The 25993-nt window shown below is 44.0% G+C and overlaps 1 protein-coding gene across 1 annotated transcript; it reads left to right on the forward strand.

Moving 5' to 3' along the window:
* The first annotated feature begins 781 nt into the window (after positions 1 to 781).
* LOC138799969 (alpha-2-macroglobulin-like protein 1) lies at positions 782 to 15916 on the forward strand. The gene is made up of 8 exons (XM_069981774.1): positions 782 to 875; positions 1125 to 1312; positions 1391 to 1606; positions 1845 to 1951; positions 5226 to 5310; positions 5604 to 5672; positions 13401 to 13503; positions 15791 to 15916. Exons 1-8 carry the CDS (start codon positions 782 to 784, stop codon positions 15880 to 15882), a joined length of 954 nt encoding a protein of 317 aa, XP_069837875.1. The 3' UTR covers positions 15883 to 15916.
* Positions 15917 to 25993: the final 10077 nt, after the last annotated feature.

A 25993-nucleotide genomic window follows, 5' to 3' on the forward strand; every position in this document is an offset into this window, starting at 1 on the left:
GTATGGTCAGATCCTCCAGTCTCTGCTTGGGAATCCATCTCCTTGAGGGTTACCTTTGGTCTTTGTTCTGCTTCTCTGGTAAATGCTGTTATTTCCCGGTCTGAGAGTTTTGGTTGGCACCCTCTCTTTGCAAATTTGTTGTGGCACCATGTTCTTTCAATTTGATGATTTGATGGTGCCCTGGGGGGTCATTAGAAATTTGGGTATTTTTTATAACCCAACCCTGACATGTACTTCTCACCAATTTTGTCTTTTCAGTATCATATGTACAGTATATGATTACATCTAAACCATATTTAAGAATTAAAAACAAACTATATAGAAGTATAAGCACCTGACATATGAGTGACACTGACTTAGTTATACATACAATTTATCAGGGTGGAGTAGAGGATGACATCTCGCTCAGCGCTTACATAACAGCGGCACTTCTGGAGGGCGGCACCCAGAGGAATGTGAGTATAGAGACGGCCATAGCTTGTAGTTGGTGAGGATCAGTGAATATAAAATAAACTAGTTATTGATACATTTTACACTGATCTTTTGTATATATTTACGTTGCCTGGTTCGTATATGTGGGGTAGTAAACACTTGTTATATTCAAGAATAACACCAATGCATTAAGGTTCAGTTACCCAAACTAACAAAAACATGGGCCCATATTACTCTCTTTTGAAACCATTGATATTATAATATCTTCAAAATCTTCCAGAATACTGTGGTGGTTCGCGCTCTTTCCTGTCTGAAAAATAAAACAAGAACGGCTTCAACCACTTACACTATGGCACTACTGGCGTACACCTTTGCTTTGGCCAATGACTTACCAACCAGAAAGATACTTCTGGATGAACTGCTAGCAGTTGCCCAGTCCTCAGGTAATATATTGAGCAAATACTGACTATGAAAAAAGAAAAAAATATTTTGAAAGTGCCCAAGAGTGGCAGCAAGGGGGTCCTTAACACTGCTCCATTAGGGTATATTTGTAGGTTGCAGCAAGTCTGTGGCCAATTGTTGTACCATTATTGCAGCATAAGAATACATACGGATTATAAACGGCACATGGCAGGTGGGAGATCCTGTTACACATGGGGTACTGACGGCTATGTTGAATTTCTCTCTGTCAGGTGGTGACCTGTACTGGACGTACACTCTTCAGTCATCAGCATCAGCCAGTGTGGAGTTATCCTCCTATGTTCTGCTGGCATTGACTACTCCCTCTCCAGTATCGGCAATTGACATCGAAAAAGGCTCCCAGATTGTCAGATGGTTAATCAAACAGCAGAATCCCTATGGGGGTTTTTCCTCCACACAGGTAACCCATCCAAGATTATTGACGTGTTTCCTCATTTGCAACTTTTAGCACCGACTTACACACCTCTGCTTATTACAGGATACAGTCGTAGCCATTCAAGCTTTGGCCAAGTACGCCAGCATAACATTCAGTTCTAAAGGCACCTTATCTGTCACGGTTTCCAAAAACAACAACATTTTGAACGAGGTCACAGTGAATGAAACTAATCGTCTTCTCCTCCAGACGGTGCCCTTGCCAGACATTCCTGGAGAGTACAGCCTGCTTGTTAAAGGGAATGGCTGCGTGTTTATTCAGGTAACTGGGGTTTATATATTGATTATTCTTAGAAACATAGAGTAAATTAAAAAAATGAGAATCCAATACCAGCAAAGCACAAAATGAAGCAAGGTAGCAAGAGAGTCCGTTGAGTGCAACAAGCTTTGTGTTCCTCCACACTGTGAATGACTGTCTATGGTGCATGTCTCGTCTGAACGGTTTTCCTTCCTTTTTCACCATAATGATTAGTTAATTCCAGACTTTCTTTCTGTAACAGAGCGTCCTGACGTACAACATTCTGCCAGTGCCGAAAACATCCGCCTTTAATATCCGTGTCACAGTACAGGGTTGTGGCACTAATCTGAGGCTTAAGATAACAATCGGGTAATGAGATAAAATGTCATTTTTATTCTATTTATCTATCTCCTGTATATGGCCGTAAGTGGCACTCTGCCTGATATTTTTTTATTTGGTGCCCCTAGCCTGTCTGTATTTTGCTTGTGTGGCATGGTACTGCCCTAACTACATGTTGTTAGCAATCGCAAAATACAGGCAAGCGATTAATACATTTATATATAATCGCCTCAAACACACAATTCACAAACCATTCGAAGTTCTATACTCGTCAATGTTCATCCCAGCAATAACATCCAGTAACAAGTAAAAGGGGTTAAAAGAAGAAACTCTTCTGTAATGTGTTGGCCAATTGACAGAGGTGTTAAAAATTGAGAGTTTGCAGTAGTTGATACGTTTTAATGGCTAACTGTCACATGCTTTCCTGGCCCCGTTCCAGCGGTGGTCCCCTCTGCAGGGCTGTGGTGACGTAGGCGGGCTGACAGACCCATACCCACCCAGAAGGCTGATGTTGCAGATAAGCAGCCTATCAGCTGCCGGGGCAGCAGTAGCGCAACTGTAGAAAAGTGCCGAACCAATCACGCGCTGCCTGGCTCTCCATGCAAATCAGGGTCAAGAGATGTAACCGAGCAGATGATGCTCCATAGCTTCCTATGATAGTTTTAGTTTGCCTGACTTCACCAGCAGTTATCATGTGTTCCCAGATCCTGTGTGCATGACCTTTTCTAGTGTTTCCTGGCCTCGCTTTATATCCTAATTTTGATCTTGACAGTTTCTGGTCTCAGCTTGTTTTTCAGTACTTCCAATGATTCTGATTTTGTATTGCTCTCTCAGTGTTGAGCCCTGGCTTGTTATCCAACTTTGATTCAGGTTCTGATTCGTATCTCATGCTTTCATGATTGAATTGGCCGCGGACTGCTGACTACTCTCCCCAGGACTTAGCAGTGTAGCACACATTTGGGGTCTGCCGCTTAGGGCAAAACATCAAGTAGACAGGGACAGAGAGCCAGGCTCAGTTAGGGCTCACTGTACCCCCTCGATGTCACACTGACTGAGAATTAGTATCCCTTTGGTCCCACAACAATAGGCCTCTCTATAGCCAGCCAGTACCCTGCTCTGTACTGACGAGGGGCAAAAAACTCAAAACAGCTGTCTGAAGATGGCCATTCTTTCATTTCGAGGATATTTTTGGCTTGGTGTTTATTCCTGTTTTAAGACTATGGATGTGAAATCCTTGTACTCCAAAATCATATACCAAGATGGGATAACCTGGCAAGTCTTCATGGAGAATAATGGGATAAACAAAAGTCTTTGACCTCACAAAATTAACTTACACCCAAAATTACTTTTCATTTGGTGACAACATATACTTACATTGGACCTGTCCTGCTATGGGAAGCAAAATGGCAACCTGATCAGGGCTAATCCTAGCCTTTCTGCTGCCTGAGGTGAAAATTGCCTGGTGGCAAAGACGCTATAATAGGATAACCTATCCCTTAAAAGACTCAGTGTTGGCAGACCCCCTAATAGCAGTAACCTACCCTCCTGAGGGCCTTTGCAAACACACCCTAGCAGCCTTTCTAGCCCCCACCACCACCATAACCTGAGGACCTCCTGAGATTTGTTTATGGCATAGAGAGACCGCTAGCATAACCTACCAGAGATTCCCATCACCACTAATCTGTTTATGTCCGTTGTCTGGCCTGGAGCTTCTTCAAGTCTTAAGAGGTATGAACCAAGGAAGACCAGCAAGAGTGAATCAGGAGGACCATGGAAGATGCCTCACAATTGCCCATTGCCCAGCTGTTATGATTTAGCAGTTCTTTGTGCCCAAACACATATGTAGTGGGGGAGGAGTTGGGCCAGCAAGCCCAGTAAACTACTAGCCCATTGCCAGATACCAATAAGGTTCAGGACCTGTGTTTTTGGCACTTTTGCAACACACACACACAGGTCCTGAACTTGAAAAATCTCAATGCACCTGAGTTTGACAGATGGAGAAGAGAGCACATAGTGGTGGCCACCCTGCTGCATGGCTCAATCTTTTCTCATGGCAGATGAGGCCCTGACCAAAATATGTAAATGGACAATGACTTCCTGTCCTCATGCCCAATTAGAGACTCAAGACAAGAGTTAACTCTCATTGTCACACAATAAAATCTAAAAAGGACAGATCTGTCTGTGGCGGCACAACATTTCCCGAATCCAGCCCGTAACAGAACAAATATGAGAGTTTTGGTATAAAAGGTGAATATGCAAAAAGAGAGCCTGTGGCGTCTCATTAAAAAGTCTCAAAACACAGGACTAGCCAGATATCCCTCCGGGAAGGACCCAGCCCAGGGGTGGCTCCTGTAGGGAAACCACCAAAACCACCATATCAAGTGGCCCTATAAGTCAATTTAATGAAAAGGGAAAAACCAAGGCCAGGTATCCAGACACATACAGCTGTTTCGGGGTGTTGCCCCTCGTCAGAGTGGAGCAGGATTTTGGCAAGGTGAGAGCAATGCATCGTAGATGTGGACTTGCTGTATGTGGATGGATACCTGGCCTTGGTTTTTCCCTTGTCATTACATTGACTTGTAGGGCCCCTTAATATGGTGGTTTCCCTACAGGAGCCACCCCTTGGCTGGGTCCTTCCCGGAGGGATATCTGTCTAGTCCTGTGTTTTGAAACTCTTCAATGAGGCTCCACGGGCTCTTCTTTTGCATATTCATGTTTCCCAGGGGGCAATGCACCTACGATTTCACTGCATTGAGCGCTTTCACTAGCAGCTGGCAGTGTTATCGTTTGGTTGGTCTCCCTGAGATCAGAGATCTGTTTCTCTTATTGGTATTAAAGGGACATTTCAAGTACCAGACGTAATACAAACTCAGGCAACCTTTGAGACACTCAGGTCTGTGATGTGTGAATATGTCTCCAATAATATGCACATCCAAACTGTGAGTGCGTAGCACTGTCTCGATTTGCCCTGTGATGCTGTACTGGTTGCAGATCCCTACGGCCGGTTCTGTCTATGCCTGTCCATCTATCTAGATGCAAATGTAGGATTAGTATTTTCACAAGGCACACTATGCTATTAGCATTGTGCATCACAGACTGGCTTTTTTAAGAGCCTCAGAACATACGGTGTTAAATTAACATTTTCAATCACTGGGTTGGGTGGAGAGCACCTTCTTTGCTCCGAACTACAGTATATGCATTTGGTTTCCTGATTCATAGAAATTTTTTTTAATAATATTTAGGTTTTTCTAAGTTAGTTCTTATAATTTTGTATGTTCTCCCTGGTCCATCTCTTTTCTCACAGATACATTGGAAATAGAAATGTAACTAATATGGTCCTTATAGAAGTGGAAATGCTCTCAGGATTCAAGCTAATTGAGCCAGAACAGGTTAGTCTGTAGCGTTGTACAATCAATTGTGCAGAGTCTCATTCACTTGGTGCAAAATACTTTGATGGTATCCGTGTTCTTGAGTTTGTCTTGGAGATTACTTTTCCCAGAAAAATTATAATTTAATGTTTGTTGTGTTCTGTTGAACTGGATTTTTACTTTATTTTATAATGTTTAGAGATGTTTTTTATTTTTCCTCTGTTCCACAAAAAATTGTAGGTTTCACGAGTATTGATGCTATAAAGTAGTGATCTCCTAAAATTATAAATTTACAATCTTCATTATTTTTACAGATCAAGAATCTTCCCCTGGTGAAGAATGTTGATGTCAAAAGAGACCCTCCTACCATTTACCTGATTGAGGTCCGTGGATATCTCATGTTATGGCAGAACAAATTACACAATTTGTTGCATTAGAAAGTAAAATACACTGGTCTTCTGGGGTGTCCCCAATATATAATTGATGGTGACTACCTATGGGGGCCCAAGAAATGACAATTGACAACATGAGTCATGAGTAGTGATGATCACACAGTAAAATGTTCAAGTTTGTGTCAAACTTCAAACAGTAGTGGTGTTCAGTTCGAGGTTCAACTCAAACTCGAACTCGAACCCCAGTGGCGTAGCAGAGTTGAGGCGGCAGTGGCGTAGCAAAGTTAAGGCAGCAGTGATGCCAGTTGTAGGTCACTTATCTTTCCTAGCATCTTGTATAGTAGTCAGTATAATGGAGGTCACTCAGCTTTCCTAGTATCTTGTATAGTAGTCAGTATAATGGAGGTCTCTCAGCTTTCCTAGCATCTTGTATAATGGAGGTCACCCAGCTTTCCCAACATCTTGTATAGTAGTCAGTATAATGGAGGTCACCCAGCTTTCCTAGCATCTTGTATAGTAGTCAGTATAATGGAGGTCACCCAGCTTTCCTAGCATCTTGTATAGTAGTCAGTATAATGGCAATGGCGGTCACCCAGCTTTCCAAGCATCTTGTATAATGGCAGTCACCCAGCTTTGTTAGCATCTTGTATAGTAGTCAGTATACTGTAATGGCGGTCACCCAGCTTTCCTAGCATCTTGTATAGTAGTTAGTATAATGGAGGTCACCCAGCTTTCCCAGCAACTTGTATAGTAGTCAGTATAATGGAGGTCACCCAGCTTTCCCAGCATCTTGTATAGTAGTCAGTATAATGGAGGTCACCCAGCTTTGATATTGGAATGATGGAAAGCTATGGGTGGGCTATTTCTTAATGCAAAAAATGATTTTTGGGGGGATACCCCTGTGAAAATTACACTTTTTGCCATTGAGAAAGATTTAGAAACAGAGAGAACTTTACTCCTGGATATATAGCTGTATGACAATAATACATGGTGTGTAATATATATATATATATATATATATATATATATATATATATATACGGTTCAGGGAGGAAAAAGAGCGCTGCACCTCACACCTATGGCTGACATTAGTGCCTCTCGGCTGCATAAAAAATATCAGAATTTTGTGTATGAATTGATCAAGCCATACTGCCCCATGTACCACGTGCAGGTATCTGATACACATGGGTCCCTACACTAAGTCCACACTGTGCCGGTCAGTGACCACCACCCCCGCAGGCGTGCATGGGCAGGGAAGGGGGGCCATGGAATGGCCCTGCAACCCCCATGCCACAGGACCAGACCCAAAATGCCCCCCCCCAAAAAAACTCCCAGCCAGCACCGCCGGCGGAGGAAGCTGCCCCCAAACAGCACAAGTCTGGATAAGGTATTGCGCTCACCATTGCTACTGCAGATAGAATGGGACAAACAGAAGGGATAAAAGCACATGCACTCAGGTGTCTCCTGCTAATTGCGGTCGTGTGGGTCTTCCAGGAGGAGTGCAAAAACACTGAGAAAAGAGAGAAACAAAATACGGTTCAGGGAGGAAAAAGAGCGCTGCACCTCACACCTATGGCTGACACTAGTGCCTCTCGGCTGCATAAAAAACACGGCCTCCCTTCCCTGCATGTGCATGCTTTGCGGGGGTGGCGGTCACTGACCGACTCGGTGTGGATTTAGCGTAGGGACCCGCGTGAACCAGGAGACCTGCACGTTGGTACACGGGGCGATATGGCTTGATCAATTCATATTCCAACATGAAGTTGGTTTTTTAAAATAGGCTTAGCAGCATTAGTATCAGCCATAGGTGTGATGTGCAGCCGCTCCTCTATCTCCATGTCGAATATATATATATATATATATATATATATATATATCTGTATGACAATACCACATGGTATATTTGAATGGTATTTCACCCCCAAAACTGACAGAAATGAACTTTTACCAACTCAGGATAAATGTAACTAAGCAACTATTTATGATTGCTTGATGCGTATGACAAATGGGAAGATTTTTTTATACAGCAAAAAAAATTGATAAAAATGGACTTTTAGGCACTGAGTGTGAATAAGAAAATAATGCAGGTCACCCAGCTTTACCAAACCCAATTATTGCTGTCTATGGAGAGAAAAATGCTATCTAACGAAGTCTCACTTCTCCCTAATGGTGCGTTTACACAGAAAGATTTATCTGACAGATTTTGGAAGCCAAAGCAAGGAATGGATTTGAAAAGAAGAGAAATCTCAATCTTTCCTTTATGACCTGTTCCCTGTTTATAGTCTGTTCCTGGCTTTGGCTTCAAAGATCTGACAGATAAATCTTTCTGTGTAAAGGTAGCATTAGTCCCTAAGCTTGTCCCTAAGCTTGCCCCTAAGTCCCTAAGCTTGCCCGTAAGTCCCTGAGCTTGTCCCTAAGTCCCTGAGCTTGTCCCTAAGTCCCTGAGCTTGCTAAACACCCCACTAACTAACTAAGCTAAATAGCAGCATGCAAGCGGACAGAGAGCAGTCTGTACAGCCCAGTGAATGAGCAGAAAATGGTGCCCAGAACACATCACAGTGATATATATATATATATATATATATATATATATATATATAGATGGTCATGTGATTTTAGCAGACAATGAGACCCCTACACCTCAGCAATGACATTTCTGACACTTCTATGTGCTCTGCACTGATTGGCTGGCAAAAAGGCGCTCGAACTTGAACTCGAACACTAACTCAACGAACAGTAAAATGTTCGATTCGAGTTTTAGAAAATCAAGATCGACTCAAACCTAACTTTTCTCGAACAGTTCGATCAACACTAGTCATGACCACTCTAGGCTCCTTGATGTAGCCCACCAGATTCTACAAAAGAGCTATTGTAGAGCAAAAAAAAAATTAAAAAATTACTTTTGGATATGATTTGTGCCCCAAATGCAACTGCAGTGAGCACAGGAGCATCAGTTAATGCCTTTATTTGTATAGTGCCAACTGATTCTGCAGCACTTTACATAGTTAAAGGGAACCTGTCACCCCCCGTGCTGGGGTGAAGGCTGCCCGACCCCCCGCTAGAACTCCAGAGACTTACTGTACCCTATCTTGCCAAGTCCCGTTCCTGGAGCCGGTCCCAGGACGGAGATATCCCTGTCTGAAGCCCCGCGTGCGCGCTGCTGAGGTGAGTCCGACTCATCTCAGCAGCACGTCGGGCTTCAGATGGGATTATCTCCGTCCCAAGACCGGCTCCAGGAACGGGACTTGGCAAGATGGGGTAAGTATCCAGGGCTCTAGCGGGGAGTCGGGCGACCCTCACCCCGACACAGGGGGTGACAGGTTCCCTTTAATTTTGTTCCCAAGTTTGACAATTGTGGGCCCCATAAACATACAAACTTTTTGCCCTTGGTGGGATTTGAACCCAGGACCCAGCACTGCAACGCTACAGTCCTGCTAACTGAACCACCCAGCTACCCATCAGGAGTGGAGGAAGAATTCATGTGCTTCAGTTACCTGTGGAAGAGATGGCATCAGGGTGCACTATGGGAAGAAGACAAGCCAGGGGGTGGGGGGTGATAGGCAATGTTCTACTGGAAACCTTGTGTCCTGACATCATGTGGCTGTTACTGTGACACCTACCTATCCATTATACACACTAAGTCCACTCCTTCATGGCAGCAGTAAGCAGGATAATGCCCTGGCCACACTGCAGACATTGATCAGAAAGATTAGGGTGATGACTTGGCCTTCAGATCCCAATCTATAGTCCGATCCATGGAGGCCGCACTTAAATTCTACTAACTTCTATTAACCTCTTGGTGTCAGATAATATAGGACACAAAATAGAAAAACTAGATAACTAATTTTGCCTGTATGATTTCCATGTACATGGTGATCATCAGGGGCCAACACTGACCACTAGGGCCCTTGGCTTTAGTTATGCCCCCTGGTTCTCTTCTATTCAGTCATAGTATAAACAGTGTGTACTGATGCTGCGAAGATTCTTGTTTGAGGCTACTATGTCTGTGCATCTGCGCCGTTTTCACCAGCGCCTGGCAGCTGTCATTTCTGCGATGCAAGGGCCCAATACGTTCATAGCAAGTGTCAAAAAGGAGTAGCGGTGATGCGTTTGTGCCGGACTTCCGCACGCTTTGCCACTATTGCCTCCTCCCTGTTTGGCATGCATATTGATTGTGGCCCAGCCTCCTGCTTCCTGGTTACATCATCTTCAGTTCACGCCTGCGTCCTAAATCTGTGTAGTCTGCGTGGTTCTGTCAGCGGTAACGTGTATGCACCGTAGTGCAGAGGAGCGGCACAGGCGCGCTGAGAATACCAACTGAGGGTATTGGCTTCAGGCCCTCAACGTGTCTGCCCCGCTCTTCTGCACTACGGCACATTCACCTTATGACCGGCAGGGAGCAAATGCGAACTGGCAAGTGGGCCATGCGCCGTTGCTGGTACGCGCCACACCCTTCTGAAGATGACAACCAGGAAGCGGGAGGCTGGGCCGCAATTAATATGCATGCCAAACAGGGAAGAGGCAGTAGTGGTGAGGCGTGCCAAAGTGCGGCACAAACGCCTCACTGCTACTCAACTTTGACACTTGCTACCAACGTAGTGGGCCGGATTGTGGACACACTACAGTAACGGTGGCAAAAAGAAAGGTAGGACACATAATGGGTGACATACATCTGCACTACATTGTCAGCACCTGTCACTGAGTGATCGGGACCCCCACAGCCATGTTGCATGTGCATTACCCCCGTCCTGTTGGTTCGGCGATCCATGCATAGAGTCTACTATATATATATAAATAAACTTTTTTCAGTTACACCAATATGATATTAATAAAAACTAGAGATCATGGCACAAAAAATGACACCCCAACCAGCCCTGTAGGTGGAAAAATAAAAGCACTATGGCTCTTAGAAGGTGAGGAGGAACATTGCATTAATTTGACCCGGACTTTTGTGCATCAAAGGGCTCGGTCTTGAAGGGGTTAGTGAGCAAAAAAAAAAATAAACTTGTTTGAACTTACCAAATGGCTGCAATAAAAGAGTGAAAATTTTAAAAGGGATCTGAATACTTTCCATACCCACTGTAAAATTGCATTCTTCATAAATGGATTATTATAGTGCTTGAAAAATCCCTATATTGTAATCCGTATTCTTCTTCGTTTATGCCAGCCATTTTTCTGCGCGTAATACAGCTATACTGTAATACCGCTTTGCGCACAGACTCCGTTCAAGCTGCGTTTTGAGGCCCTCGGCGGTGTGAGGTGTGCTATCTATTTTTCGTTTTGATCGGATTTGTTGTTTTTAAGAAATTTACGTTTAAAGACCCGTAATTTCCCATAGAAAATAATGGCCCATTGGAAATAATGGCCACACTGTAACCGCTAACAGCCAGTCACAGCACATATGCCAATAGCTGAAATATAGCAGCCAATAGGAACTCTAAGGTCTTGTCAGGCAATGTATCACACCATCCCCAGTCACATGTCCACTATTGGCCAATAGAAGATGTAGAAGATGGAAGGTTCTAAACAAGTTTGTCTCCCTGACATGAGTAAGATTGTCATGGTAACCGAGCAATGATCTTTACCATTATAAGTAGCAGAGTTCAGTCAGTAAAATAGCAGAGACTAGGCAGCCATGTAGCAGGGACGGGACCCAAGCCGCTCTTAAAGGGACGGTACCCAAGTCGCTGTGTAAGGGGCATTACATAAGTCGCTCTTAAATGGACAGTACCAAAGCCGCTCTTAAAGGGACGGTACCCAAGTTGCTCTTAAAGGGGCGGTACCCAAGTCGCTACTAAAGGGGCGGTACCCAAGTCGCTCTTGAAGGGAGTCGCTGTTTAAGGGGCATTACAAGTCGCTCTTAAAGGGACGGTACTCAATCCGCTCGTAAAGGGACAGTACCCAACCCGCTCTTAAAGGGACGGTACCCAAGTAGCTCTTAAAGGGACGGTAACCAAATCGCTCTTAAAGGGGCGGTGCCCAAGTTGCTCTTAAAGGGGCGGTTCCCAAGTCGCTCTTAAAGGGACGGTACCCAAGTCACTCTTGAAGTGACGGTACCCAAGTAGCTGTTTAAGGGGCATTACATAAGTCGCTCTTAAAGGGACTGTACCCAACCCGCTCTTAAAGGACGGTAGTCAAGTCGCTCTAAAAGACACGGTACCCAAGCCGCTCTCAAAGGGACGGTACCCAAGTGGCTCTTAACCCCTTAAGGACAGAGCCAATTTCTTTTTTTGCATTTTCGTTTTTTCCACCTTGTGTTTAAAAGGCCATAGCACTTGCAATTTTTCACCTAGAAACCCAAATGAGCCCTTATTTTTTGCGCCACTAATTGTACTTTGTAATGACAGGCCAAATTTTTTTCATGAAGTACACTGCAAAACTAGGAAAAAATTCAATGTGTGGTGAAATTGAAAAAAAAAGCATTTTGTTTATTTGGGGGGTATTTGTTTTTACGCCATTCGCCCCGGGGGAAAACTGACTTGTTATATATGTCCTTCAAGTCGTTACAATTAAAAAGATATATAACATGTATAACTTTTCTTTTATCTGATGGCCTGTAAAAAATTCAAACCATTGTTAACAAATATATGTTCCTTAAAATCGCTCCATTCCCAGGCTTATAACGCTTTTATCCTTTGGTTTATAGGGCTGTGTGAGGTGTCATTTTTTGCGCCATGATGTGTTCTTTCTATCGGTACCTTGATTGTGCATTTGCGACTTTTTGATCGCTTTTTATTAAAAATTTTCTAGATTTGATGCGACCGAAAATGCGCAATTTTGCATTTCGGGATTTTTTTGCACTTACGCCGTTTACCATGCGAGATCAGGAATGTGATTAATTAATATTTGGTCGATTACACACGCGGCGATACCAAACATGTTTATTTATTTATAACCTGGGAAAGGGGGGTGATTCAGACTTTTATTAGGGGAGGGGGCTTTTTATTGAAAACATCACTTTTTTTTTACTTTTAAACTTATACTAGAAGCCCCCCTGGGGGACTTCAAGTATAACTATACTGATCTCTCATTGAGATCTATGCTGCATAGATATGCAGCATAGATCACTGAGATCTGCACTTGCTTGCTTTCGGCTGCTGCAGCCGAAAACAAACGAGTGCCGAGTCAGGATCAGCGCCATCTTGGTGGAGACCCCGGCCGGCACCACACACGGAGATCGCTCCCCCACTAGATCTCTGCCACTAGACACCTGGGAAGTGCTGCATCCGGTAATCGGATCATCTTTGACAGCTGCATCTGATTACCTTATTAGCGGGCACGGCGATCGGACGGTGCCCGCTAATAGCCGCGGTCCCGGGCTAGGAGCGGCACCCGGGATCGCGGCGGTTCAGAGTGGGGTCGCCACGCGGCCCTGCTCTGAACACCCTTACCGACCGCAGGTCATAAATATACGCCCGCGGTCGTTAAGGGGTTAAAGAGTTGGTACCCAAGTCGCCTTTAAATGGTCAGTACTTAAGCTTGTTTTCAAAGGATGGTGCTTAAGTCTTTTTTAAAAAGACAGTACTTAAGCTGGTGTTAAAGGGACAGTATATAGGTTACTCAAAGCGTTGTCACCAAAGTCGCTCCTAAAGGTAGGGTATCAAGGATTGAAGTTTCTCTTAAAGGGAAGTCACTCTTAAAGGGGCGCTCTTTTCAAGCACTATGTATTTTTCCTGGAAATGCAAATCTAGTTATATGTTGATCTTTATCCTTCTTCAGCTTGATCATAAATCATACGAGTACATCTTAACCCTAGAGCAAGAGAACAAGGTTCAGGACTTGAAGCCAGCAACTATAAAAGTATCTGACTATTATTTGACAGGTAAGTAAGAGACCTCATCATGGGGTTAATGGGGATCACTGCTTTCATCAATTCCTCATTGATGAAAAGGATGGTGTCACGAAGCAAAGAAGGTATAAACAGATGTCTACCACATACATATACAGTACATATACTTTTTAGTAAAGTAACTTACATCATTGGACCATTTTCTTCCCTATTCATCTGGTTTCCTCTCTGAACTGTGACCCTGTTGTTGCCAGGCAACAGTGCAGACACTTTCCCACAATTCCCCTTGTGCACATGTGGAGTGAAAACCAACTGCCAGTACTGATGGGACAGATCATGTGACTGTGATTGAACTGACCATGTGTGACCTAAGCTAGTGGATACCTGGCGGCCTTTAACAAAGGGCAATAGGTTATCAAATAAATCAGCACATGGGGGGGGACTAGTGAGTCTATGTCTCTCGAATGATACACTTTAAATAATGCTTCTAAATTTAAAATGTTTCATTTAACGTAATGCATCAGTATAGACCTAGTTTTGTTTGTGACACCACCCCTTTAAACTGGGACAACTGGGACCCCTCAGCAATTAGCTGTTATCAATGGAAAAAAATTGGCAATAAATGCTCTGGTTTCCCATCAGCGCCACCACAGGGGAAATAAAATACTGCACAATGCCCATGGGTTGTCTGTGTAATACAGAGTCTAGGTATTTCAGCTACAGTATTAAAAAACAGAAAAGGGAGGGGGAGAGGAAAAGGGCTCTTCCTTGTGTAGTAGGACTGGTATTGTAAACCAGAGAGTGCTCTCAAATCAAAAAACGCACTCACCTGGTGGAGTTGTGCAATGTGAATAGGCACAACATATTGAGGGTATGTCTGTAGCCAGCCGAATAACAATCACCGACACATCAGTGATTGATTGTAGCAAGCAGGAGACCTCACCGGACCTGAGGGTAGTGGAATCCTCGGACACAAGGGGCGCAGGTGATGGTACAAGGTATGTGCTGAGCAACCACCAGTGGGTGGCTAGTATTGTGAATCACCACAATGGAGGACGAACACTCCTTAGTCATATAAAAATTTAATGCCAAAAAACTAAATAAAAAATATAAATATAAGGCGCAATGCGTTTCGGCCTCCTATTACATGGAGGCCTTTTTCAAGCAATGAGGACAGGTACAAAACACAGTATTTAAATATACAAACAAATAAGGACTCATAGAGGAGGAGAGGGAGGGGTGATCTCCAGTCCCCGCACCGCCCAGTTTCCACTAATTCAAAATGTATTGCTCGTTTACAATTATGAACTACGGCACATGTTGCAAACATAGATCAACTTGAGTAAATTTCATAGGTCATTTGCAGCATTGAAGTTCTAAGTTACCTCTTAGAGATAGAGATTAGAGCACAACTATGTCCCACATCACTTCCGCCTCGGATCCTGGACTGAGAGACGCCGCGGACATTGGCTGGAATTCTTCGGCCAATGAAAGAGGAAACTTAGAACTTCAATGCTGCAAATGACCTATGAAATGTACTCAAGTTGATCTGTTTGCAACATGTGCCGTAGTTAATAATTGTAAACGAGTGATACATTTTGAGCTGGGTGGTGCAGGGACTGGAGATCACCCCTCCCTCCCCCCTTCTATGAGTTCTTATTTGTTTGTATATTTAAATACTGTGTTTTGTACCTGTCCTCATTGCTTGAAAAAGGCCTCCATGTAATAGGAGGCCGAAACGCATTGCACCTTATATTTATATTTTTTATTTTGTTTTTGGACATTAAAATTTTATATGACTAAGGAGTGTTCATCCTCCATTGTGGTGATTCACAATACTAGCCACCCTCTAGTGGTTGCTCACCACATACCTTGTACCATCACCTGCGCCCAATGTGTCCGTGGATTCCACTACCCTCAGGTCCGGTGAGGTCTCCTGCTAGCTACAGTATTGGTAAGAAAAGCCAAACATAGGGCCACCCTCCATCATACTTACCCACAGTTTGGCCAGGAAAACCCTGGCAGCCAGGCTCAAAAAGATTTGAGGTTTATATAAATGAACATTTAAGGATATTCTAAAGTGTTTGGGGTGGTCTTGGGGCGGAACTTAACCCCTTTTTGACCAATGATGAACACTTAGGCATGGGTTAGGTGAGCGTGTATAAAACCCCCTGAGTGCTGGATGCCAATCACAGATGGCACCCGTCTGTATTGGCTGCCATTGAAGATCATGCCAAAGCTTTATAATTTACTCAGTATTTGTGTTGTGTTCGAATTTTGGTTTTTTATTAATTAATTTATTAATTTTTTTGCACCACAGAGGAGAACGCTGTAACTACGTACACTGTAACTAAGTACACTGACTGCCAGCAACAACCTAAAGCTCATCCTTCTTTGGTCATTATAGATTAATAATGTAGAGACTGAGGCTCTATTGATGATTCAAGCCTTGGCCTATGAATATGAATGAATGTGTGTACTATAACTAATCATACACGATGGAAAAGATTCATGCTGTTATAATGTTACATTAAAAGCACTTAATTATTATTCTGTCTCATATTTTACAAAAAATGACTTCTTACCCCAAAAATAAACTCGTAAAGCCTTCACCACTAGATCTTTACTTCCCTGCTTACTTCCTGTCATTAGGGTCAGTTGGTCTGAAGTAACAGACAAACCAAGACAAAACACAGGAGGTGCTACGATAGTTGAGGTACACAGAAGAGAAACAGCGGCTAGACTAACAAAAGATAATGCACACCTAAAAAGTCAAGAAAAATGAACAATATTTTATTAACAACCAACAAAAACATGAATGTTAAAACCACTTAAAAAAGGCCTGATAGGCCAAGATGTAACTACACAAGTGCCCTCCAGAATACTTAGGGCAACAAGTAATGTGCCAGGTGGGGTAACACCCTCACAATAAATGTCCTGCCTTTATTGCAATATTCAATATTAAATCACATAAATCAATGCAAAAAAATGGAAAAGGAGAAAGATAAAGTATATACATCAAATAATCAGAATCATAGTATACCAAAATAACCTAATCCATAATGTAATCACATGACCTATAACAATAGCAGGATCCCCTGGCATACAGCACCTACACCCCACGCGTTCTGTTATGCCATCATAACTTTGATTACATTATGGATTAGGTTATTTTGGTATACTTTGATTCTGATTATTTGATGTATATACTTTATCTTTCTCCTTTTCCATTTTTTGCATTGATTTATGTGATATTGCAATAAAGGCAGGACATTTATTGTGAGGGTGTTACCCCACCTGGCACATTACTTGTTGCCCTAAGTATTCTGGAGGACACTTGTGTAGTTACATCTTGGCCTATCAGGCCTTTTTTAAGTGGTTTTAACGTTCATGTTTTTGTTGGTTGTTAATAAAATATTGTTCATTTTTCTTGACTTTTTGGGTGTGCATTATCTTTTGTTAGTCTAGCCGCTGTTTCTCTTCTGTGTATCTGCATCGTTTTTTGGCTAGTCTCTTTTGCACCTCTACTATTATATTTGTGATATGCGGTGCCCGCCACACCAATTTGTGCTGATGATAGTGGAGGTTCACACTACGTTTTTGCGGTCTTTTTTTTTTCATCCGTTTTTGTAAAAATGGATATAAAAACAGATACATTTGTGTGCATCTGTTTTGATCCTTTTTTTTTTATAATAGAAGTTAATAGAGAACTTCCATTATATAAAAAAAAAAAAAAAAAGGATCAAAACGTATCCTTTTTTTTTTTTTTACATATACAAAAATTCAGTCAACTACATTTTTGTGTACATTAAAAAAGGAGTAGAGTACTGTGAAAATCATCAGCTCAGGAGGATGCCCAGTATACTACTCTTACCAGCAGTATATCATTGCATAGCAGTGTGAATACACAAAAACGCAGAAAAATGCAACAGCTCACCGCAATAGCAAGATACAGACCCACTACAGACATGAAAGTAGTAGAGATGAGCGAACTGGGTTCGGGTTCGAGTCGATCCGAACCCGAACGTTTGGTATTTGATTAGCGGGGGCTGCTGAACTTGGATAAAGCTCTAAGATTGTCTGGAAAACATGGATACAGCCAATGACTATATCCATGTTTTCCACATAGCCTTAGGGCTTTATCCAAGTTCAGCAGCCACCGCTAATCAAATGCCGAAAGTTCGGGTTCGGATCGACTCGAGCATGCTCCAGGTTCGCTCATCTCTAGAAAATGGTTAAAAGCAGCCCCCCCAACTGCTAAAAAAAATTTCAACAAAGATAATGAGGCTCTTGGTTACCATTTCCAAACAGTGTAAACCACCCCAACGCGATAAGGTGGCCTCATGCTGGGGGCAGACCATACACTGTACTATGGTCTCTCCATGACATGTAATACGCCTATGCTCTGGGCATGCAAGATCCATCTTATACCGTCAAAAGTGATTACACCACCTGGGTGGGGTAGGTGGAGTGCAGTGGGATGAGTAAATAGAAGTGTGAAATAGGTGCTGTCCTGTCATTGGCCAGAGAAATAAGGTAAAGAAAAAGTGCCTTTGTGTGTACTGTTGGCAAACAAGATGGAATCAGCAGATGGATGACTGTTTTTTCATCTGCAAACTTTATTGGTGGGAACTTATATTCACCTTGTAGCTGGCCTGTGTAAAAGAACCTTTAGTCAGTGCTGAGACTTTCTCTCAGTTGGGGGTCACCAGTTAGGGCAAAATGTATGTTGGGACAGTCAGTCGGTTAGCATAGGATTGCACAACACAGATCTACACAGACAAAAGAAAATATTACTGCACCTTGTAATGCTTATGTCAGGAACGCCAGTAGCAACAGGTGGAATAGACAGAGACACGGACAGTGAGCCCTGCGCTGTTCCCGCCCACTGTCCCTACCTACTTGCCACACACAGCCCTAGGCAGCCGGGGACAACCACAAAGGCGTTCCCTGCTCTGGTATAGGTGGTACACAAAACACGGACAGACAAACAAACACAATAAGAATAGTCAGCAATCCAGGTCACAACGGTCGGGCAGCAAAAGTACAAAAACAGGATCCAATAGGCATAGTCAAAACACAGGCAATATGGTCAGGGGCAGGCGGCAAGCAAGGGAGGTCAAAGATACAAAGCAGAAATCAGGAGAAGCAAAGAAACAGAACCAGAGACAATAACCGGCAATGAGCACACAGACTAGGGTTAGTAATATAGGAGGCCAGGGTTCTGGTCCAGAAGGTGATTGGAGGGACCAGCTGTCAATCACTGAGGCAAAGGCAGGTTAACTGTTACATGACCAGTAGAAACTTAGCAGAACAGACATGGGTGGGGCAGGGAAAACAATTGGCAGAACAGAAGGAATAAGACACAGTTCAGACAGGGCACAAACAAAGGCAAACACAGAAAAAGTGCAAGGTTATGGCCAAAAGCACAGTATTGGTCGTACCTTACGCACTGAGGACTGCGCCAAAGTTGCATTCATGACAGCTTAGGTGTTTTGGATCAGCTAATGGTAGGCAGATGTCTAAGGCCGCGTTCCTGCATGCATAGGAACATGTGTTTGACTCTGACACTGTATGACTCTATATGTATGTGGATTTCAATCCATGATTCTGACATAGTGTCCATTTGCATTCTGCTCCATAGTGCTACATGTTATACAGAATCCAGTAGTCCACCATCCACTGCATGCTGCACCATACTTCATATCCTAGTGAAGATACTATATATTATGATGTCATAGTAGTTATACATAGCGTATCTCCCCCCCACTTGCTGGACCTGATAACACTTTGGAAGCAGCTTTCTAAGATGGAGGGCATTGAAAAAGGAGGATTCACCTGGAGGATTTAGCATTACAGTAGATAGGATTATTGTGATCCCAGGGGGTTCATTATGGATAAATCAATGTACAGTGTAGGAGGGAAGACTAGATTGATGACTATGAAGACAATTTAAACATTACATGATATCCCCAGATAAAGGCTCCGAGCAGACGTCTAGAAGACTAAAAATAACCACATAGAGACAATTGTAGACTAACCTGGGGATATAGGGCCCATTTACACTGAAAGATTATCTGACAGATTATCTGCCAAAGATTTATAGCCAAAGCCAGAAACGGACTATAAACAGAGATCAAGTAATAAAGGAAAGCCTGAGATTTTTCCTCTTTTCAAATCCATTCCTGGTTTTGGCTTCAAATCTTTGGCAGATAATCTGAAAGATAATCTTTCTGTGTAAATGGACCCTTATGGTGCGTTTACACGTAAATATTATCGTGCGAATTTGCGCGATAACCATCGAATTCGAACGATAATCGTACGTGTAAACACAGCGAACGATCAAACAACATGTTCTCAAATCGTCGTTCACAAAAAATCCGCCGATTTAACCAATGTGTGAGATCGGCTTCAGCAATCGCAAAACGATGGCAAAACTAATTTTCTGTACGATGTATCGTTCCGTCTAAACGCTGATTGTTATGAAAAAAAAAAACGTTACTCCGACATCGTTAGTCGTACGATCAGGCCAATTATTGTTTCGTGTAAACGCACCATTAGGAAGTTCAATGAAGATTAACAAGTAGTTTAAGGGCCGTAAAGAGGCCTGGACTCTGGAGACTAAAGCTTTGGTGCGGCCTCATCTGGAGTATGCTGTCCAGTTCTGGGCACTGATTTATAGAAAGGATGTTCTAGAGCTGGAAAGAGGAATGGAGCATCTTAGCTTTCAGAATAGATTAAAAGAATAAAATTTGTGTAGTCTCGAGAAGAGACGTATAAGGGGAGATATGATTCATTTATATAAATATATAAATGGCCCCTACAAAAAATATGGGGAAAAGATGTTCCAGGTAAAACCCCCTCAAAAGACAAGGGGGCACTGCCTCCGCCTGGAGAAAAAAAGGTTCCATTTCCAGAGGCGACAAGTCTTCTTTACCATGACAACAGTGATCTGTGGAACAGTCAGCCCAGGATCTGGTCACACGGAAAAAAGGGAAGGCTTCACAACAGGCTTAGCCAAGTTCTTAGAACAAAATAACATTAATACATATGTATAGAACCTACCCATCATCCCACCCCCTTCCCTCCATTCATCCTCTCCTTGGTTGATCTTAATGGATCTTAATGGTCTTTTTTTTCAACCGTACTATGTGCTAGATGGTGCTCGCTTACCGAGATCATATTTAATGTCCCACTACATGTTTTTCTTGTTTTCTATACACCTAGGCAAAAGTGTCTCTTTCAGGTGTCACAGTTAGCGCAGTTAACTGCTGTGCCCTACACACTACCCTCACTTCTCCCCTTTCTTCCTGTAGTTAGACAGTTGGAGCCTGGCTTCAGGCCAAGCAGGATGTAGAAAGTCTAGTTCCAGACAGAGAGGAGAGAACACCCGTTTCCAGAGTTAGCCACCACTGCAGATGTGTGTTGCTAGACCTAGCCCCAGGGTAACCGGAGATAAGGGAACCAACTCCCCCTTGCCTAGCCTGTGGATCCTTTTCTCAGGACAGTCACCCCCTAAAGAAGGAGAGGAAAGTAAGACTGGTCTCCAGTAGAGCACAGCGCAAGATAGCCGCTCTTTACTGAACGTTGCTTGGCTGAGTAGAAAGGAAACTACTAGCTAGCTAAACCCAGTGACAAAGGCCTGGTCCACTGTGACAAGTAGCCTCCAAAACATCAGAGCCCACCAGCAGGTTAAATACCAGTCCCAGTGACCTGGGCCATGGCACATACACAGCTCAATAATCATGCAGAATGGGATAAATAGAGATATTGTTAGCAATGTCCATGTAGCCATTGCTTTTTACATGAACAATAATACATGTATTCTCCCCTGTTATCCTGCAGCCTTTCCCTGCTCAACGCTGAAGCTTCTGGCTCCATCTCTTAAAGGACAAGTGCCATGAAAAACTTTTTCCCAGTAATTGAAGCACATTACAAAGTTATATAACTGTGTAATATGCGTCAATCACCTATCTGCCTCCCTTCCCTGTCTTTTCCCCCCTCCACCCCCCACCAGGAAGTGCACTAAACTCACACATAACTAATGACTGTCCTCACCGTCACCAAGCTCTTCTCTCAGCTCCTTCTCCTGTTACACTAGCCTCCCCCCTCCCCTGCCTTGTCAGGTGACAGGCTTGCTCAGCTCCCATTGGCTGAACAACTGCAAGCCATCACCTGTTACATCTCACTTGCTTATCTTCCCTCTGACTGACTCCGGCACATAGGCAGCTCCCCCCTCCCCTCATACCCTCTCTCCTGCTGCCCTGGACTCAGTGAAGGAGTCATGTCACTAGAGAAGATAAGCTGAGCAAGCAGAGTCACCTGACAAGGAGGGGGAGGGGGAGGCTGGTGTAACAGGACCTAGAGCAGCCCTCCTGCTGATGACTCATCCTCACAAGAAGGAGCTGCCTGGTGACGGTGACGACAGTAATCAGGTCTGTGTGAGTCAGGACTAGGGATGCACGATGCACCGAAATATCGATACTACTATCGATATTTCGGGCAAAAAAACGGTTCGATACCAGGATTTCCTGGTATCGAAACTTTAAGTTAAGCTGAGAACACGGTGGGCGGCTAGCTGAGCGCCGGCCGTGTTCTCTATGTGCCTCCCCCTGCCCCCTGCAGTCTCCTCCTCTGCTCTCCCTCCCTCCGCTCCCATTGGCGCCAATTTCAAATAGCCGGCACTTAGCTATAGCTGTCTTAGTGGAGGGTGGTGCAGCAGAGCTGTCTTAGTGATGGGTGGTGCAGCAGAGCTGTCTTAGTGATGGGTGGTGTAGCAGAGCTGTCTTAGTGATGGGTGGTGCAGCAGAGCTGTCTTAGTGATGGGTGGTGCAGCAGAGCTGTTTTAGTGATGGGTGGTGCAGCAGAGATGTCTTAGTGATGGGTGGTGCAGCAGAGCTGTCTTAGTGATGGGTGGTGCAGCAGAGCTGTTTTAGTGATGGGTGGTGCAGCAGAGCTGTCTTAGTGATGGGTGGTGCAGCAGAGCTGTCTTAGTGATGGGTGGTGCAGCAGAGCTGTCTTAGTGGTGGGTGGGTCAGCAGAGCTGTCTTAGTGATGGGTGGTGCAGCAGAGCTGTCTCAGTGGTGGGTGGTGCAGCAGGGCTGTCTCAGTGATGGGTGGTGCAGCAGAGCTGTCTCAGTGATGGGTGGTGCAGCAGAGCTGTCTCAGTGATGGGTGGTGCAGCAGAGCTGTCTCAGTGGTGGGTGGTGCAGGAGAGCTGTCTCAGTGGTGGGTGGTGCAGCAGAGCTGTCTCTGTGGTGGGTGGTGCAGCAGAGCTGTCTCAGTGATGGGTGGTGCAGCAGAGCTGTCTTAGTGATGGGTGGTGCAGCAGAGCTGTCTTAGTGATGGGTGGTGCAGCAGAGCTGTCTTAGTGATGGGTGGTGCAGCAGAGCTGTCTTAGTGATGGGTGGTGCAGCAGAGCTGTCTTATCGCTTGGTATAGCGGAGCTGTCTCAGTGATGGGTGGTGCAGCAGAGCTGTCTTAGTGATGGGTGGTGCAGCAGAGCTGTCTTAGTGATGGGTGGTGCAGCAGAGCTGTCTTAGTGGTGGGTGGTGCAGCAGAGCTGTCTTAGTGGTGGGTGGTGCAGCAGAGCTGTCTTAGTGGTGGGTGGTGCAGCAGAGCTGTCTTAGTGGTGGGTGGTGCAGCAGAGCTGTCTTAGTGATGGGTGGTGCAGCAGAGCTGTCTCAGTGATGGGTGGTGCAGCAGAGCTGTCTTAGTGATGGGTGGTGCAGCAGAGCTGTCTTATCGCTTGGTATAGCAGAGCTGTCTCAGTGATGGGTGGTGCAGCAGAGCTGTCTTAGTGATGGGTGGTGCAGCAGAGCTGTCTTATCGCTTGGTATAGCAGAGCTGTTTTAGTGATGGGTGGTGCAGCAGAGCTTTCTTATCGCTTGGTATAGCAGAGCTGTTTTAGTGATCAGGCTATTTGGAAGAGCAGAATTGTATTAATGATAATGACTAGTGACTATATTTCTACCCGTGTTATTTTTATTTATTTTTTTTATACTTTACTAAGTATCGAACCGGTATTGAGTATCGAAATAAAAAAGTTAGTATCGGTATCGAACTCAAAATTTTGGTATTGTGACATCACTAGTCAGTACACTTCCTGGTGGAGGGTGGAGGGGGGAAAAGAGAGGGAAGGGAGGCAGATAGGTGATTGAAGCACATTACAGGAGTTATATAACTTTGTAATGTGCTTCAATTACTGGGAAAAAGTTTTTCATGGCACTTGTCCTTTACGTGACAGACTGCTCAGCCAATCATTGGCTGAGACTGGACAGAGTCCAATGATTGGCCTGTCACTGAAGAGAGCCGCTTGCTTTACTGTGTGAACTGACAGGGTTTTCTGCGGCCGAAATTCACTGAATTCTGGCCGCAGAAAACTGACGTGTCAGTTTTTTCCGGCGTCGCATAGGATTCCGGCCGGAGCGCATACGATGTGTGTACTCTCCGGCCGGGATCCCATTACAAATTAGGCTATGTTACACACCGCAAAACTACGGCCGTACTTCTGCAGCGAGAACTATGGCCGAAGTTTTACGTAGTGTGAACATAGCCTTAAACATGAAATAGCAGGCAGCCAGGACGCCGGACACCCTCAGCAGACAGCTGTTTTGCGCTGTACGTTTCGTCAGTTCCCGCCCCTGAACTGATGAAGCGTAGAACGCGAAATACCACTCGCCCAATGCTGCGTTTCGCTGTACAAGCGTTGTCAAGGGTTGACAAAGCTTGTACAGCAAAACGCAGTGTTGGGTGAGTGGTATTACCAGGCAGAATATTTCTATACCCGGAGGTTCAAGTATACTCCTTTTTTATTGTATTTCTTTGTATACTTTTCCACTGTATTACTTTGTACATATTATTTCGTTCTAGTCTGCACTTGTAGTAATATACATATATTATATTCAACACTTTGGAGTATCTTGTTTACCAGCCTCTGTGCACTTTTGTACCTCCTGGGGTTGATCTATATACCATCAACTTGTTCTAGCACATAGAGCATACACTATTAATCTGCCTTGTAAGCCATCCGATGTATGTACTGTATCATTTTATGCTTCCTCTTTTTTTAATAAGTTTTTAAAATATATTTTTTGTATGTAACAATAAAGCATTAATTGATTTAATAATTTAAGAATGTTGTGCAGCATTTTTTGGATATATATATTGCTTGATGCATACGGACCTTAGCTACTAGTAGTCCCATTTATGGTGTGTTTACACAGACAGATTTATCTGACAGATCTTTGAAGCCAAAACAAGGAACAGACTATAAACGGGGATCAGGTCATAAAGGAAAGACTGAGATTTCACCTCTTTTCAAATCCATTCCTGCTTTGGCTTCAAAGATCTGTCAGATAAATCTGTCTGTGTAAACGCACCATTAGGTTACTTAAAGGGGTATTCCCCCCAAGAGCTAAAAAAAATGAAACGCTCAGATAGGGAGACAGTGATCAGCTGCAGCTGTCAGCGTCTCACTGTCCTCCCTCACTTCAATGAGCTGGGTTAGAAGCACTAGCCCGGCCCATTGAAGAGAAGGAGGACGCGTGATGCCGTCTCGGAGGGTGCGGGCCAGGAGCAGGGAGCGTGTCGGGTTGGACTGAGAGCTGATGATTCTAAGCAATCGGTGGGGGTGGATGTACCTAGATAACAGCGAAACTGTGCAGAATCCATAATAAATTGATATTGGAAAGATGGAAAGCTATGGGTGGGCAACATATTAATGCAAAATATGTTTAATCATGTCTGCAATTCGTAGCAAGCGAGCACCACCACATAAAGTGCAGTGGAATACTCCATTTATTCAGTATCGGATCCGGACCGCATGGTGGGAGTAGTGCCAGTGTCTGTATCTTGTACACAGGACTATATATATATATATATATATATATATATATATATATATACACAAATCTCTGAGCTGAGCCACTATACCTTAGGCCGCCATCTTGAATGTATGGTAGGATACCTCTAAGTAATGCAGTCACCACATAACGGCTCTTCTCAAGCTGTGAGGCGCGGTTAACTGTCTGGAGAGACATGATATCACCTCATAGGCAGTCAGTAGCGGCTCCATGTGCACGGACTACACTGACAGTGCCAGCTCTGCATTATCATCAGAGCCTATGTGGCAGATTATCAAACCAGAGGAGCAGTGGAGCCGTTACCTATAGCAGCCAATCAGCTTCCAGCTTTCTTATGTTAGAGGACTCTCTTTGAAGAAGAAAGCTGAAATCTGATTGGTTGCTATGAGCAACTGCTTCCCTGTTCCTATGCACAAGGCCTTACTGGTAAAACTGCCCATAGCAACCAATCACAGCTCAGTTTTCAGCTCCGGTAAAATGAAAGCTGAGCTGTGATTGGTTGCTATGGGCAGTTTTCGCTGATAAATTCCTCCTCTTTGTGTAGAACCGGTAGAGGACCTGTGATGATGTCATAGTCACATGACCATAAGGTTACTAGTTGTGCAGTACAGCTGTGTGTGGAGAGCTCAGGGGAGCAGCTGAGGTGAGAAGAGCTCCTG

This window comes from Dendropsophus ebraccatus, chromosome 8 (genome assembly GCF_027789765.1).
Source record: "Dendropsophus ebraccatus isolate aDenEbr1 chromosome 8, aDenEbr1.pat, whole genome shotgun sequence".
In the NCBI taxonomy this organism is placed as follows: domain Eukaryota; kingdom Metazoa; phylum Chordata; class Amphibia; order Anura; family Hylidae; genus Dendropsophus; species Dendropsophus ebraccatus.